Source organism: Lagopus muta, chromosome 3 (genome assembly GCF_023343835.1).
Source record: "Lagopus muta isolate bLagMut1 chromosome 3, bLagMut1 primary, whole genome shotgun sequence".
Classification (NCBI taxonomy): domain Eukaryota; kingdom Metazoa; phylum Chordata; class Aves; order Galliformes; family Phasianidae; genus Lagopus; species Lagopus muta.
This window is the reverse complement of record NC_064435.1, coordinates 45,767,778-45,785,056: the sequence shown is the minus strand read 5'-3', so window position 1 is coordinate 45,785,056 and position 17,279 is coordinate 45,767,778. Positions and strand designations below refer to the sequence as shown.

General features: G+C 42.3%; 1 protein-coding gene across 9 annotated transcripts in view; it reads right to left on the bottom strand.

The window, feature by feature from the left end:
* The window catches only part of OSBPL1A (oxysterol binding protein like 1A), a 74,732-nt gene that overhangs the window by 14,128 nt on the left and 43,325 nt on the right, over positions 1–17,279 (bottom strand). For 5 of the 9 annotated variants that reach the window (XM_048940783.1, XM_048940784.1, XM_048940782.1 and 2 more), the window contains 3 exons: positions 16,315–16,477; positions 8,243–8,399; positions 908–983 (listed from right to left, as the gene is read on the bottom strand). In XM_048940783.1, coding sequence (XP_048796740.1) covers positions 908–983; positions 8,243–8,399; positions 16,315–16,477 — 396 coding nt within the window. The remainder of the gene's footprint in view (positions 1–907; positions 984–8,242; positions 8,400–16,314; positions 16,478–17,279) is intronic. The other 4 variants (XM_048940790.1, XM_048940789.1, XM_048940787.1 and 1 more) reach the window with 1 other exon arrangement.

The following is a 17,279-nucleotide window of genomic DNA, read 5'->3' as shown; positions in this document are numbered from 1 at the left end:
GCTTCATAACAATTCAGGAGACTCGGGTCTACTGATACAGCATTCCCTAACAATTCCATATCTCATTGCTTGGTGTTGTGTGCTGTTCCTAAGCAGGAGACGAACAAGAGAACAGCAACACACATGCCTTTTGGTAGGCGACCTTTACAGGATGATGTAGGTTTATCAGCAAGTACTTTCAGCCTATTGGGGGATCTAATGAAGAGAAGACCTCTTTCCAATTAGCTGGAAGCGGATTACTGGTGCCAATCAGCCAACCTCTGATGTGCCTACCATCTGGCCAGTAACAGTGCTGGGGGGAGGAGGCTGGAATACGAAGCGGAGGACAGGGAGAAGAGCAAAGTAAAAAAAAAAAAAATCCTTAAAAGTGAAAAAAAACCAATATTGAAAGCAAATAACGACAAAAAAAAAAAAACCAACCCAGCTACCACAAAGTACTTCAAGGGTTAAATTTAAGAGAAAATGATTTTACTCAAGTACTACTGATCTGAGCAACTCTCACCTTCCCCAATTACGAAAGTAAACAAAGCATAAGTTAAAAACAAAAAACAAAAAAACAAAAATTCCTCTCCCAACAAGTTCCTATTTGGGCATCAAATGTATCAGTAACACGCTGAGTTGTTAAAGTTAGGGTAGTATGGTTAGGTTGAGGTTGGAATTGATGATCTTGAAAGTTTTTTCCAACCTGAGCAGTTTTATGATTCTATCAATAGTAACATTTGCCCCCTCCCTAGAAGCACTCAAGGCCAGGCTGAATGGGGCTGTGAGCAACCTGGTCTAGAGGAAGGTGTCCTTGCCTATAGCAGGGGGTTGGAGCTACGTTATCTTAAAGTTGCCTTCCAACCCAAACCCAAACGTTCTATGCTTCTATGATCAAATTATTTACCACAGCTTTCTGATTACTTACCATTCCAATGCATTTTCTTAAGATACTCCAAATACTAAAGTCATTTCTGGAAAACATTGGAGATGGCAAGCTTGTTCTGTGGAAAGAAATGAGGAAGTAATAGAATTAGTAACATAAGCTTTCAGTTACTAACAATGATGGATAAACCCAAACACTTTTCTTGGAAAGTAAGAGTTTTCAAATCACCCAGTAACTGTAAAGCCAAACCACCATTACCAAGTTAAATAAAGTGCTGAGAAGCTTTCATTACAGATACCAGTCTCACTTAAATTTTAATGTTCAGAAGATCATTTAAACTAAACTTTGTTTCATTTTAGTTTTAAGTTAACACAAGTAAAATTATAACCAAAGGAAAACAACAGTCCTACTTTGAAGCATTTGAACTGTTTTACCTGCACAGAAATCAGTGTTGATTCTTCTTTTCCAAAAACAGTTTCCAAAACATTCCCTTCATTTTGCATAAAAGCAGTGGAAGAGAATTTCTCTTCATGAAAGACACTATAGGTACATTCATTATGTGAAACAGATATGGGACATAAATGTATGAAATGTAGTTTATTTATTTTACTAGTCACCAAGTGACCACATAGAGCATTTATTGCCCCAAATTAAAACAATCTCTCAGGGAAAACAAAAGAAAAACAAAACTCAACAGCAACAACACAGGAAAGAAACAAACTACAGAAAGAAAAAAAAAAACACAAAACCACCCCCAACAAAAACTCAAATAGAAAAAACAGCTTCAGGAACAAGTCTTACACATTTTCTCAAAAGCAACATTAGATGTTGTCTATGCAACACAATTTGTAATTATCAGCATTACATGAAATCAAGTAGAGATTTTGTCTAGTTTTCATGCTGCAACTGACCAGCTCAGCTATTAATCCATTTGCCTACAGAAAGGCAGAAATACAGATCACAGAATCACAGAATCACAGAATCACCCGGGTTGGAAGGGACCCCAAGGATCATGTAGTTCCAACCCCCCTGCCTAGCAGGGCCACCAAACATACACATTCAGATCAGGTTGCCCAGGACCCCGTCCAACCTGGCCTTAAACACGTCCAAGGACGGGGCATCCACAACCTCCCTGGGCAGCCCGTTCCAGGGCCTAACCACTCTCCTAGTAAAGAACTTCCCCCTAACATCTAACCTAAATCTTCCCTCCTTCAACTTAAAACCATTTCCCCTAGTCCTGCTGTTGTCAGCCCTTTTGAAGAGTTTACTCCCCTCCTGGGTGTAGGTTCCCTTCAGGTATTGATAGGCTGCAATGAGGTCACCCCGCAGCCTTCTCTTCTCCAGGCTGAACAAGCCCAACTCCCTCAGCCTGTCCTCATAGGGGAGGTGCTCCAGCCCCCTGATCATCTTAGTCGCCCTCCTCTGGACCCTTTCCAAAATCTCAATGTCTTTCTTGTACTGAGGGCTCCACACCTGGACACAGTACTCCAGGTGGGGCCTCACAAGAGCCGAGTAGAGAGGGACAATCACCTCCCTGTCCCTGCTGGCCACCCCTCTCCTGATGGAGCCCAGGATACCATTTGCCTTTCGAGCTGCCAGAGCGCACTGCTGGCTCATATTCAGTCTCTCGTCCATCAGGACCCCCAGGTCCTTCTCTGCCGAGCTGCTCTCAAGGACCACTCCTCCCAGCCTGTACAGGTGCCTGGGGTTCTTCCGGCCCAAATGCAAAACCTTGCACTTTGCCGTGTTGAACCTCATCAGGTTCACCCGAGCCCAGCCCTCCAGCCTGTCGAGGTCCCTCTGAATGGCATCCCTTCCTTCCACCGTATCAACGGCACCACTCAGCTTGGTGTCGTCAGCAAACTTGCTGAGGGTGCACTCAATTCCCTCATCGATGTCATTAATAAAGATGTTAAAGAGCACCGGTCCCAAGACAGACCCTTGGGGGACACCACTTGTTACCGGCCTCCACCTGGACATAGAGCCATTGACCACCACCCTCTGTCTGCGGCCTTTCAACCAATTGCTTATCCATCGGGTCGTCCACCCATCAAATCCACTTCCCTCCAATTTGGAGATGAGGATGTGGTGGGGGACCATGTCAAAGGCCTTGCTCAGGTCCAGGTAAATGACATCGGTCGCCTTCCCTTCGTCCACCAATGCCGTCACTCCATCATAGAAGGCCACAAGATTAGTTAGGCATGACCTTCCTTTGGTGAAGCCGTGCTGGCTGTCTCGGATCACATGCTCATTCTTTATGTGACCGAGCATGTTGTCCAGGAGGATCTGTTCCATGATCTTCCCAGGCACGGAGGTGAGACTCACCGGCCTGTAGTTCCCCGGGTCCTCCCTGCTCCCCTTCTTGTATATGGGAGTGACGTGACCCTTCCTCCAGTCGTCCGGGACCTCACCTGACAGCCACGACTTCTCAAATATGATGGAGAGCGGCTCGGCAACCACCTCGGCAAGCTCCTTCAGGACCCTAGGATGCACGCCATCCGGCCCCATAGACTTGTATTCATTCAGTCTAAGGAGGCACTCTCGGACTTGCTCTGCCCTTACAGTGGGGAGGGATTTACCTCCTTGGTCCCCACATAGAGGTTTGGGGATGTAGGGTTCAGGGACGTGAAAAAGACTAGAATCCTGGCCACCAGTGAAGACCGAGGTGAAGAACTCATTCAGCACCTCAGCTTTCTCTTCATTTGTTGAAGCCAGTTCTCCTTTTAAATTTACCAAAGTAGGTACGCCCGTTTTGGCCTGTCTCTTCTGGGCAATGTACCTGTAGAAGGTTTTCTTATTGTTTTTCACGTCCCTTGCCAAGTTCAGTTCTGCCTGCGCCTTGGCTTCCCTGATCCCACGTCTGCAAGTCCGGACGGCATTCCTGTACTCTTCCCAGGTGACACAGCCTTGTTTCCAGAGCTTGTACACCCCTTTCTTCGCCCTCAGTTCTCTCAGCAGGTCCTTGCTGAGCCATGCCGGTTTCCTACCTCGCCTGCCCACTTTCTTATTCAGCGGAATGGAGACCTCTTGTGCTTCCAGGAGGGCATCTTTGAAGAGCTGCCAGCTCTCCTCAACATCCATGTCTTTGAGGGCAGCGCGCCAGGGGATCTTGGCCAGCAATCCATTGAGTAGCTTGAAGTCTGCTCTTCTGAAGTTCAGTGTCCTGGTCCTGCTCTTTGCCAGGCCCACATTGCTTGAGATCACAAACTCAACCAGGGCGTGGTCGCTGGAGCCCAGGCAGCCTCCAACCTTGACGCCTTTGATGATCTCCTCAGCGTTGGTGAGCAGCAGGTCCAGCAACGCTTCCCCTCTGGTCGGTCTGTCCAATACCTGAACCAGAAAGCTATCATCAATGGATTCCAAGAGCCTTCTGGAGCTCTTGCAGCTCGCCGTGTGGTTTTCCCAGCAGATGTCCGGATGGTTGAAGTCCCCCACCAGGACAAGAGCCCGTGAGATCAAATCCCTTTGGCCACAGCAACATTAAAATCAAGCGTTTGAATCACAAAGCTGGTTCTGAGGAAAATCCTCAATAGGTAAGAACCACCTACAGCTCACTCAAACTGCATGAGCTGTTTAATTTCAAAGATTAGCCAACTCTGCCAAGCTACGTTGTTTGTTTCAGTAGTCCTGTATGCTGTGTTACCACCCAAACTTACCTGTTACAAAAACACCTTTACCAGAGTTGATCCTTCAGTTCTGTTAAAAAAAAAGTCTGTGCCTGAACTCCTCAAGGTACTAAACTATGTTTCCTCTTACTTGTTAACAGCCTGACTGTGGCAGAGAGCATAAGTAGACAGGTGGATTTGTTTTAATTAATCAATATAGTATCAGTCATTCCCTATATGACAGATATCAATATGTGGATTGAAATAGAGAATCCTGAATAACAGTAAGTATTAAACACCTCTGTGGATGCTTTGATACAAATGTCCAGGAGAGGACAGTGTCCACCAAGCATTCAGTCTTATTTTCAATTGTGTTTACTTCATTTCCCTGTGTATCTGCTAAAGAAGGCAGGTAGTAGAGCAGCTAATTTTGAGTAAGCCCTTCTGCATATAAAACACTAACATACCACTAACACTTCATACAATTCACATTTTTGTTGAAGATAACGTGCCACCCACTCAATTTGTTTAACTGCTTGGAAGTTGGCATTCAGTTTAAGACATTCATCCACATTTCTTTCTATGAGTGAGCATAACAGCACAAAATTGTCTGAATATCACAAATTGTGATATTCAGCTCTCTCCTCCTTGTAGCACACATGTAATGAGGCAACAGAACACTTTTAATCCACTCAGGCAGCTTCTGGGGGCAAGTAAGGACAAGTGCAAAAATGACAGGCAGCCAAGACTTGAGGCCTACTAACCTTGACCCAGTCCCTGTGATTAAGGGAAAGGTTTGTGAATGCAAATATTTCCTTCCAGATGTCAGTTTTAGAAACAACTCAGGAAGTTAGTTTTTGCTGTAAGCGACAAGAACAGCTGCAGGAATTTCTTTGCAGTAGAACAGATAAAAACCACTTGTCCAAAGCATTACCTTTAGCAGATTAACTACTACAGGAATCTTGCTGGGAAGGAGACATATGGTGAGAGCAAGGCCTGTTCAGCTTGTCTTCATGCAAACCTGATTGAACAAACTGACTGCTCGCAAAGCACAGAGCACAAACACGTATGAAAGGTTCCCCAAAGGGAAAGCTGACTGTTGAAACCCAGCAGTAAGAGAGAAACAGTAGTGACAAATGGATGTTACACAGTGATGCATACTACAGAGTATTTCTGTGTGAGGGTTTTTTGTTGCTGCTGTTTTTTACGATTTTTTTTTTAATTATTCCAAGCTATTTAACATATTAAACTCCTACCACTCAAATTCTCTCCCATGAAGTTTTCAAAAATTACAGAGTTCTTTCTCAAATCAACATAAAACCACAAAGCAAATCATCAACATTTCTGCAAACATTCTATGACCAATTAGTAGCATGCAAGCTATTCAGATAAGACCTGATCCAGATAGCAAATTATGAGTCAGAGCTAGGCCCTGGCATTTCAAGTTTCACTGGCTATTACTTGCCTAGAAAGCTTAAAAGTTAAATAGTCCAATGAAAGCCAGGTTGTAGCTGCCACCAACAGCATCCTTAGTAATACATCCAAGTAATATACCCAAAGGCAATGGCTTCATCCATCTGCACATCCTAACACCATTACTTTTTTGAAGTTCCTTCCAGTACTTAATGGGAGCTTACAAGCAGGAGAGGGACCTTTACATGGTCTCATAGTGATAGGACAAGAGGGAATGGCTTCAAACTAAAAGAAGGGAAATTCAGATTAGAAGTTAGGAAGAAACTCCTAACTCAGAGGTTGGTGAGGCACTGGCACAGCTGCCCATGTGAGCTGTGGTGCCCCATCCCTGGAGGCACGGAAAGCCAGGTTGGATGGGGCCCTGGGCAGCTGAGCTGCTGGGTGGCAGCCCTGCCCATGGCACAGGGTGGGCATTAAGGCTCCTTCCAACTTAAGCCATTCTATAATTTTATGAATCCAACGGATTTATTCCTCCATCTCCAAAACAACAGCCAGTCAAGAAAAAGCAGCCTTCAACTCCCTGCACAAAACCCACACCACTCAGAGAGAGGCAGACTACAGCTCAAGTTTTCTAGCTCAAGGTAGGAAAAAAATTGTATTTGTAAAGACAGATAAGCAGCGTTGGGTACTTGTATGTGCAACTTAAATGCAGCTGCAACTCCTCTATTCATCTGATGAACTACTGGAATGTACAAGGACTTCAGGCAAAAGACTTTTTATCAAGCTTCCAAGCAACTTCCTTCCATGCAGTTAACAAAAGCAAGTTAAATAAAAAGAGTTAAAGGTATAACACTGGAAGGAGATGCTGGCAATACATTCTGCTCTCTTCAATTTGCATGGCATAAAGCAGCTAAGGAGGCATTGTAGATGATACATATTTGACTAAATGCACTGTAAATTGACTCCCAAACCAAAACAGGCACAAATTGGAGCCAGGAACTCCAGCTAGGTGACAGTTCTGAATTCAGAACTGCAGGCAGACATGGTGAGCAGATCCCTTACCAGAACAAATACCAGTCATCACAAGACTCAGAAACAAGGCAAGAAGCACTGCACAACTTCTGTCCTGAGATAGCTCTTGGAGGAAAAATGTAAATTAGCAGAGCTCTGGGAAAAAACAGCTATCAAAGCTAGCCAAGTTACTTCCCTTCATACCAAGTTATCAGTTGCTGTTAATACTCCTCAGAAAATCCACATCAACATGCATCGTTTTTATGTTGATCACAAATTGCCTCCTTCCTCCTCATGCTTTCAAAGGCAGTGAGTGCAATACAAAAGTTCAAGTTCACCTGGCGCTTCCCCTCCCCAGAATTCCTCTTCTGATTAGGAAAGGCAGCTAATCAAGACCATAAACAACACCCTAACAACATAACAGCAGAGAGCAGTATGCTCAGTCAGCTGCTTTATGTTATCTTTCCCAACCACCCTGTTACTCCACCCAAGCCCTCATTCGCCTGAGTCTTTGCCTCGTACGGGAGGGACATAGATTGAAAGGCTGAAGCTTGAGACATCAAGTCTCTGACATTCCCACATGCTTCAACAGTCGTGCAATTTAACTGCTTACGATATCAAGTAATTAAAGCACGCCTTTGCTTCTCTAAAATTAAATTTTAATTCCCTGTTTTTCACAGAGATCTGGTGTCCCCATCATTGTTTGGCAGGTTCGAAACACTTCCAAATTAATCTTTTTGAATCATATTGAAGCTTGACTTCATCTGTAGCACAAACATTATATTGCCCTGCGCTGAAACTTGAGAATTGTGGTGTCTATTACAGCTCATTAACTCTAGACCTATTGTCCTCCTTTACAGGCAAGGAAACAAACAAAAATGGATCATCTGACAACACAAAATGAGCACATAAAACATAGATGAGACTTTTAGAATAAGACTCCCTTTGTTCACATTTAAGTTTCTGATGACAGGCTAGAAATATTTTTCATTCATTCCTAATACCAACAGAAGGATCAAATGACTGGAAATTAAAGTGGCAATAAGAGGCATAGATCATTAAAGATACATGAAGGAATTAAAATCCACATCCACCTCAATAACATCTATTCATTTTTTACATAGCACATTACATTTTATTTTTACTTATTCAGATTAGATAATCAAAAAGCAAGCTACAAAGAAAAACACTTGGGAAGACATTCTTTATAAAATCTTACAACAATGACTTCAATTGTCCCTAGCAAAGTTTTGTAAGTTTTCCACAAAGTATGTTTTCAGAGATCCTAGTCATCTTTCACTCACCTTTAGTGTATGCTATAATACCTTAAGGACAGGCAATATCCTACCTGTGTTTTTTGATTCCATTAGACATCGACTCTCCACTGCCACAAACCTTTTCTTCAGACATGCTTGAAGTTATTGTATCTTTTGAATCCATGCTGTCTTCTAGTGAGTATGTTGTTACAGTTTCAAACCCACTTAATGATTTTTCAGATTCTGAATCTGCAAAAGAGCAGGTGCATGTTAATGAATCTACTGCCAGTGCTAGACTTCCGTCACTAACAGATCTTCTCTCCTTGTACAAAACTGAAACCTAAGTAGGCTCCTGTGTCCTGACGACTGCATCCACTTGGTAAGTAACTAGTACTGTCACAGACCGCTACAGCTCTGTATCTAGAAATGGACTAAAGAGATGAGCAAGAATACAGAAGATTAAAAATCTTCTATCCAACAGAGCCAAAACCTGATGTTTTTATTAAATCAAAGTTACTACAAGTTGCTTAGGGCAAATGCTAGTAGCTTACTTAACCAGCTCAACAGTTGAGTCCTGATGACCCCCTTCTATACAAGATCTGCTTGGTCTAAACTCTCAGACACCCTGCTTTTCAGCAACCTTCAGTTTCCGATTCACTGAGCAAGTAAGTAACAAAGACCAAAAGGAGGTACTGTATGCAATGAAGATTGCCATGCAAGTCCCAGCAATGATAAGCTCACCAATAAACAAGCTTTGTACTCTGGAAGGTAGGTTAATAGTACAATCCACATCACAGCTAAAACTGTGGATATCAGTACCAGCCTGACTTCCAGCCAGTGTTTTGTTCAGAGAGTGCTTAACCAGCTCTCAAGAAAAGACAGTCTTGCTCCAAATTCAAAAATAAAAAATTTCCTGGCAAAAGGTCTTATTTTTGTTTCATTTTTCAGTCTCTCAAGCTTGACAAGTTTGCCAAAGATTATCCAATTGCAAGTTCCAGGAAGCAATGGAACAGCTCTAGACAAGTGCAGATGCACCAATTTCTACCTCATTTGGGAAACCTTTCAGCAGAAACCAGGTACAACAATGAATAGTGGACAGCCAGTGAGGTAGTAAGCCTCACCACCTCTGAAAAAAGAAAACCTAAATTGTAGTAGGCATTGTTTCTGCTATGCAGTTTTTTGAGCATGTGTTACTGCTCTTGGCTGCAAATACCCAGAGAAATAATTGCAAAATTAGTCACTCTCTCATACACTGATTCTAACTCAAACCCAGCAATCAAAATCCACTGAAGTAGTTATCCATCCAAAAGAGTCACAGCAGTCCATTGCCAGATGTTTTCCTGTTTTCTCCTAAAAAACATACCACTTCCCCAAAACATGTCAATTAGACTCTGCTTTGGTGAACGGGGCAGCAACAAGAAGATTTTCAGCAATCTCCACTATCAATACAAGCTACAGGATGTAAGGATAGAACACAGCCCTGCCAAAAAGGACCTGGTGGGGGAGGGGGAGCTGGACATGAGCCCACAACGTGCCCTTGCAGCCCAAAAAGCCAATCATACCTTGGGCTGCATTAAAAGAAGTGTGGTCAGCATGTCAAAAGGTGATCCTGCCCCTCTGCTCTGCTCTGCACTGGTGAGGCCTCACCTGGAGCACTGTGTCCAGGTGTGGAGTCCTCAAGTACAGGAGAGACACAGACCTGCTGGAGCACATCCAGTGGAGGGCCACAAAAATGATGCAAGAGATGGAACACCTCTCTTAAGAGGACAGGCTGAGACAGGCTGTTTAGCCTGGAGAAGAGAAGGCTCCAGGGAGACCTGACAGTACCTAAAGAGGGGGACATGATTCTATGACTTTATGAACGTGCAGACCACAGGAAGGTCAAAATAAGAAAATGTTAATCCATGGATGGGCTGTGCCACAACACCTCCACTCTCTCTAGAGAGTTTCAGATCTAGAAACATAAATGAGATCTTTGGTTTCTTAAAAACATCCATTCCTCTGCTCATCAACTCAGTACTGAAATTAAGCCAGTTGCTAGGGAATGAAAAGAGCTGCCAGCTGGTGCTGAGGATATGCTAAAAAAGTGGACTGGCACTCCAGAAAACCTTCTCACAAGTTTTTGCAAATGTATCAATCTAGTTATATGCCAATTTATGATATAACATGGTGGGTACTGTCTACAGAAAGTAGGATAAACAAATGAATTTTTACCTGCGGACAACTCTTACACGAAATAGAGATTTCTTCAGAGACCATAAGACCAAGTATTCAGAAAAACATTGCTGCATATCCTAGTGTCAAAGAGGAAGAGACCCTCTAGCAGTGTAAGACAACTTGGCCCTCAGCATCCCAACCCACACTGTACAGCAAATATATGACCTGTAAGCCCCTTGAAGTCCTATTGAAATAACTGCTTAACTGTGCCAGCAGTTATTGTAACAGAGAAACCCTGAAACAGGAAGCAAATCCTGAAACATAGCAGCAGTCTGCTTGCTGCATCACACCTTCATTTCTCTGTACCATTAGGGGCTGATGTTTTTAGCTAATCATGACAGTATATCCCACAATTCCCTCAGTTTGAATTTCTACAACAGACCTTGAATACCAGAGGCAGAAAAATAGGTAAGCTTCACCAGAATCATTGATCACACTATGATACAGCTCTCAGCATAAGGATTTTTCAACACTACACGTGCTCAGTTCTCCAAATGCTGGCTTTGTCCCATTGTCAAGAGAAAATTATGTTGAAATGACTGGACTCAGCACCTGCCGACCTCTCCAGAGATGGACAATGACCAGGCAGCCTTCTCCAGGGCATGTGACTTACCTAATAACAGCAGAACATGCTATATACAACAAATAACAGTAGAAGAATGAAACTGTTACAAGAAATTCTCTCCTTATAGATGCCTCTCCCATTTTTTCTGCGAAATGCGTCTCATTGAGAAAGTATGTCTACAGCAATTCCTGCCACCAAAGAGCTCCTTTTCCAGTCCCCAGAATTTCAACTATCTCCTTCGACCCAATGAGCTTAACAAGCCTTCAGATTTCGCCTAGATATCAAAGAAAGCCCAGCATTTTATTGAGTCTGATTCAACAGGCCACACTAACAGAGTTTTTCCCTGTGTACTCAGAGCTAACTCTTTTCTGAATTAAGATTTGCATACTCCCCCGTTACTGTAAAAAAAGATTTATATTCACAAGTTGCTACAGAGCAGCTGTCAAACAGATGACTAGGAGAAAAAGAGACTTTTTTCTGGTGAACTGAAGGGGATGTGGGCTGTGAAAGTGGTGAGACAGAAGAAGACTCCCTATTCAGGAGCCAACATTAACTGATCTTCAAGACAAAAAATGGCTGAACATGAAGATCTCCAGCTCAAAACCCTAAGTGTCAGAGTAATAGTAAATGCACTGGCTACATTTTGCAAGATAAGGAGAGCAAAAGCAAATAGAAACTTTTAAGTTAAGGGTCACCTTCTATTGCAACAACACATTCAAAAATGACAATTTGACGATATACCCTTAAAATGAAGGAAAGAGCTGTAAGTTCCCAAGCATTATGTGTGATGATAACTGGAGATAAACTAAAACGTGAACACAACCACTATACCATTTCTCGTACCATTTACAAGCAGTATTTATGAATACAGCACCAGTGAGTAGTATGTAACAGCTGACACTGCACTACAAAAGGTTAGGTTTAATATAATCTACGTATGCCTGCAGCAAAAAACTGCATTTATAGTAAAATCACACCTATACCAAATCATTAAGATCCCCTTAACTAACGCAAAAGCTTTGTTTGACACACAAATTAAGAAAGCAAACAAAACAAAACAAACAAAAAAACCCCACACCTCTCAGAGAAAAGCTTTTAAAAAGAAACATCTGGACAGTTCTAAGCTCTTCTCAATCTTACTTTTTGATTTGCAGGTAATAAGGGACAAGGCAAGGTCAAGTACCCTCCCACTACAGTTCATGTCCTGCTTAGCCATTTTTTTTTTCCACAGAATTGTAGGGGCTGAAAGGGACCTCTAGAAATCATCTGGTCCAATCCCTCTGCCAAAGCAGGCTCTCTAGACCAGGTTGCACAGCTAGGCGTTCAGGCAGGTCTTGAATGTCTCCAGAGAAGGAGACTTCACAATGCCTCTTGGGCAACCTGTTGTACTGCTCCATCACCCTCACCGTGAAGAAGTTCTTGTGCACATTTGTGCACAACTTCCTATGCTTCTGTCTGTGGCCGTTTCCCCTTGTTCTATCGCCTCACACCTTTGAAAAGAGTCTGGCCTCGTGCCTTTGCCTCCTGCACCTTAGGTACTTATAGACATTGATCAGATCCCCTTTCAATCTTCTTTTCTCAAGGCTGAACAGACCCAGGCTGCTCAGCCTTTCCTCACAGGAGAGATGCCCCAGGACCTTTGTCATTTTTGTGACCCTCCGCTGCACTCTCTCCAAAAATCCCCATCTTTTTTGTACCAGAAAGCCCAGAATGGACACAATTCTCAAGGTGAGGCCAGACCATAGCACAGCAGATAGGGAGCATCACACCTCCCTTGACCTGGCCACACTCTTTAATGTGCCCCAGGGTGCCATTGGCCTTCCTGGCCACCATGGCACACTGCTGGCTCATGGCCAACCTGCTGTTCATTAAGACTCCCAGGTCGCTCTCTGCAGAGCTCCTCTCCAGGCTGAACCTGAAATTTCTCCAACTCTAGAAGTTGCCACTAGTTTTTGTAAATTTTGCTGCTTGTTCAGTGCCTCTTCCCCTCCCCAGTCTGCCACAAACCTAGAAGGAGAGTTTGGCACATGTTAACCACTCAAACCTGCAGCCAAGAGCTCCTGTGCTCCATGTGCTACTGACTACGTATTTCCACCACTCCCAGGATGCTCAGATGACAGCACCAGGAAGCACTGTTAACTGACCTGTTAAACTCAGAGTTTGGATTAATAACACACTTAATGTTGCTGTTTTTAATGCTGGATATTATGTTTTTGTAAGACAACACAACTCCCACTTTCTCTGGGATCTTCCTTTCATGTTCAGCATCTCCTAAATCCCCTGCAATGGGAGGGAAGGTGTTACCGTAACAATCAGAAAGCACAGATATCAACATATCGCTAAAAAATAAAATAAATAAAATAATTTAAAAATAATAATAAAATAAAAAACAGAGAAGACTTCAGCAAGTCAACTACTACAGTAAGCAGTCTTACCACACAATAAGCATTTTCTTGACCCCAGTTTTGGAAAAGAAAGAGGGCATTTCTGTCATAGTGCTCACGGTTTCCACCAACAAACTTATCAGTGACCAGTTTAGTCTATGCCAGCATTAGCAAATAGCAAGCCTCAGCTGGAGCAGATCTGCACACCAAACAGATGGTGCTAAAGATTTGGCATTCAAACTAGCTACATTTCTGTTGGTTTTCTCCTCAGATTAGCTCCTCTCTCCTACCATGGATTGAATGTCTAATCGGAACCGGACTGTATCTTCTGATTCATCTTCATTCAGGAGTTCAATTCATGCACTCAGTCTGTTCTACAACATGAATCAGAGCTTGGTAAATGGGGACAAGTTGCTCCTGCTGTAAACATACTCTTTCTATTGCACTCTATGTTCAAAAAAGAGTTTGAAAATTGTCTTGCTCTGAATTGTCACAGCCAGTGATACTTTTGTTGAGAGAAAACAAGCAGAAAATACACGAAAATATTCTATTAAAATATTAGCAGTGGCTCTTTCTTTCAAGCTGATAAGTAAAAGCTAAGGATTTGTTAGCTCGAGGTACAAGCTGAGTTATGCAATTCTCTCACTTCTATAAACTCAATCCTACAGTGAGATTTAAAAAGTCAGAGAACTAGAAAAAAAAAACATACCTAGAAAAAGATGGTGTCCTAACAACAGATATATTCTCAAAGTAGTAATATTTTGCTACTGATAGACATTATAATTTGTCACATCACCCTCTTAAAACACACTGTTATTTGCTGAATCTCTCCTACAAAGCAGTAGGATGATTCACAGCGTGTTTATCCAAAATAAATAGACATTTGCAAAAGAGATTTTGCAAAATTTTTGAAGACTCAAAGTCCAAATACCTTAGTGGTTTTGGGTTTCTTTTGTTAGTTTTTTTTTTTTTTGCTTCTGACAATTGGGTCCATTGTTCTCTGCAAGGAAAACATTGCCGTACCCCATCCCATTAGCCCAAACAAGGAGACCCATATCCCTGAACTCTGAGTCAGTGCTGTATGTCTCCTGACCTCTCTGTTCTCACTGTACTGTTGTCCTTACAGACTTTCTGGCTGAGCCTCCACAGACATGGCAGAAAAGTAAGAGGGTTAGAAAAGCATTCTCACTGGGATTCTGATAATAAACAAGCAAACAGAGCACAACATGCCCATATCACACCCACAAAAATCTAACTCCCTTTGCACTTATAGCCGAAGTCATAAGACACATCCAGCAGCCAGGAAACCGTGTCATGTTCCCCCTTCCCTAGCCTATAAAAATCAGAGTACCCCTCCCCCAAACATGTGCCCTCAGAGATACAGAGGACCCAAATCGCTGCAAAGCACTGCATGCGAGCAGATCAGAGAAGAGAGACTAATATTAAGTCTGATGAAGTTGACAGACAGTCGAGAAAGTGAGCTGTCCTGGAAAATTATCTAAATTGCAATCAAAATGAATTATGTCAAATAACTTCTCCCAAAGAAGCAAGAATTGACAGATATATATATATATATATATGCTCATATAAAACATATCTATGTATACATATGTATAAATAAAGCTTTCACAGCTGTGTGACTATTTTCAGTGTGATTTGTTTGCACCTTCAAGCAGTAAAAACACCCCCCTTTCTCAACCAGAGAGGCAGTTCTGGACACTTACATTCAAGACGACAGTGCTGGGTTATTTAGGACAGGTACAGAATAACAGATCTCTAAAAGCTGAGCTTCTCTCACATAGAGAAAGCAAGCACGACTGGAGAGACTACATTCCAGCAGCACCATATAAACAAATATTCTCTGCTTTGTTACAACAAGCAAAGAGCCTGAGGCCTTTCAGATGAATTGTTCTTTTGGTTCTGGTTGAAGAACCTGTTTCTAGTAGTTCTTCAATCTCTTCTGCTTGCTGAAGGCCTGATACATTTCTTACTGTGCCAAGGAGCAGTCCGTAGTTAATTCACCAAGTTCCTATGCTATACTTGACACACACTAAGCACAGACTCCATACTTTGCCTGGTTTTATTCTCTGCTTATTTAAGCTGTACACTGTAGAAAATCCATCAAACAGACCAGGAAGGCTGCTTTTCTCATCTGTCAGAAGCATCAGACAGTTGAACTTAGAGAAAAGTAACCCCCAATCACACTTCCTTGTGAAGTATGCCATCCCAATACAATTATCTACTATGTTTAGACTATGTTTGCCCTCAAGGTCTTCGAGATCCTTCACAGTTGTAAGTGAGCTGTGCATTGTGGGATTAACCAATTAGAGTTATTACCAAGCTGCACTGGTATAGAGAGGCTTTACATAGTGCATGTTGTAATTATCTACATGCAACTCAGAGTTTTCCAAAATCCTTATTTGCATGTTCTGCACACAAAATTCAAAAGATACTAAACATCACCGAATAGACAGAGAATACTTCTGAATGCACGAAAGATTTTGATTCATAATCTTCTTCCATCTGTGACACACTTGCGTATACTTTAAGGTATACAAAAGGGAAATAAAACAAGCCTTTCTTAACTTCATTATCCCTCAAATACAGTGGTTTTTCATATAGACCTTAAGAACAAAAGAAAAAAGAAACACCACCAAGGAGAAAGCAAGTCATAAGCTTCCAGATACAGTTACATATTCTAAAATAGGAGTCATACATTTTGCTATTTAAAAAAAAGGGTGTAGACACCCAAGCAATCAGACTTTTTATAACAGTCCTGAATTTTGTAGCTTTCTGTCATGCTCAGATGAAATGATACAATTCTACAGGTGAACCTGAGGAAGATTTTAGAGGCGTGCTTAAAGCACAAGAGGCATTCTCCTTAAAACAGTTCCAAAGCAGAAAGACAAAGATCTCACATAAAGCAAGACTGCTCCCCCCAGCGCTCCAATGAAATCACCATGCACATGCTGGCTACATACTGGACATCATTACTTACCTGAAACAGCATCATAGAACTGCTCCTCACTGATGATGCTGAGAGGAGGAGATCCCTTAACCAGAGACTGCTCTAGTTCATGGTGCTCAGTAGCTAGTGTCTCTAATGCTTCTGACAAGATCTTGTTTTTCTCCTGCTCATGCTCCAGTTTCAAATTCCTCACCTATAAGTAGATACATGTATGAATAAGATCTCATCTCTCCGAAGAATGTGTAGCTGAAAGCTATACAGAAAATAGACTGATAAATAAGTAACTGGTTCAAAGGCAAACAGCTGGAACTGAAGCCACACAGATTAATGAGAATATTACAGCGTTACTGTGACCACAGTATGGTTGCTACTCAGAATTTTGTCAGTAGCTGAGAAAACTGTCATGTAACATTTGACACTATAGACCAAAATTCCATGAGTAAATTCTAGTTAGATAACTGCGCCTTAAAATTGAGGGGAAATATTTACAGCTCTACTCAGACGACCTTAAATATGGAGTTACAGTGATCAGTTTCCACATGCACCAAGCTCCTTGTACTAGTCTGCTCTAATTTGGGCCAAGAAGCATCATCTGAATTGAATTACAGAGCAAATGGCACAGCCAGCCACAAATAACTGCAAATGAACTATGAACTGAAAACATTTAACCCTGAGGATTAGAGAAGGAGGTTAAAAAAGGGATTCTTCTACTAACAAATTTAACTTCAGCTCTCTCTCTGCACTCTCAAAACAGTTTACAGAGAAGCCAGAAGCTGACAAGGGAAGAAGACCAGCCACCAGATGGAAGGAAGGTTTTTTTGTTTTTAAAGCCCACACATGCAGTAAGCACCAGAGAGGAGGATGATATCTGCATCTTGAGTCCAAGACTAGTAACAGGAGAGCAACACATCCTTCCTATTTCCTTCCCCCTGCCCTTCTTTTTTTGTGGGTTTCTTCCCACCTCCTACTTCCTTCAGGGGAGGGGAGCCAGCTCA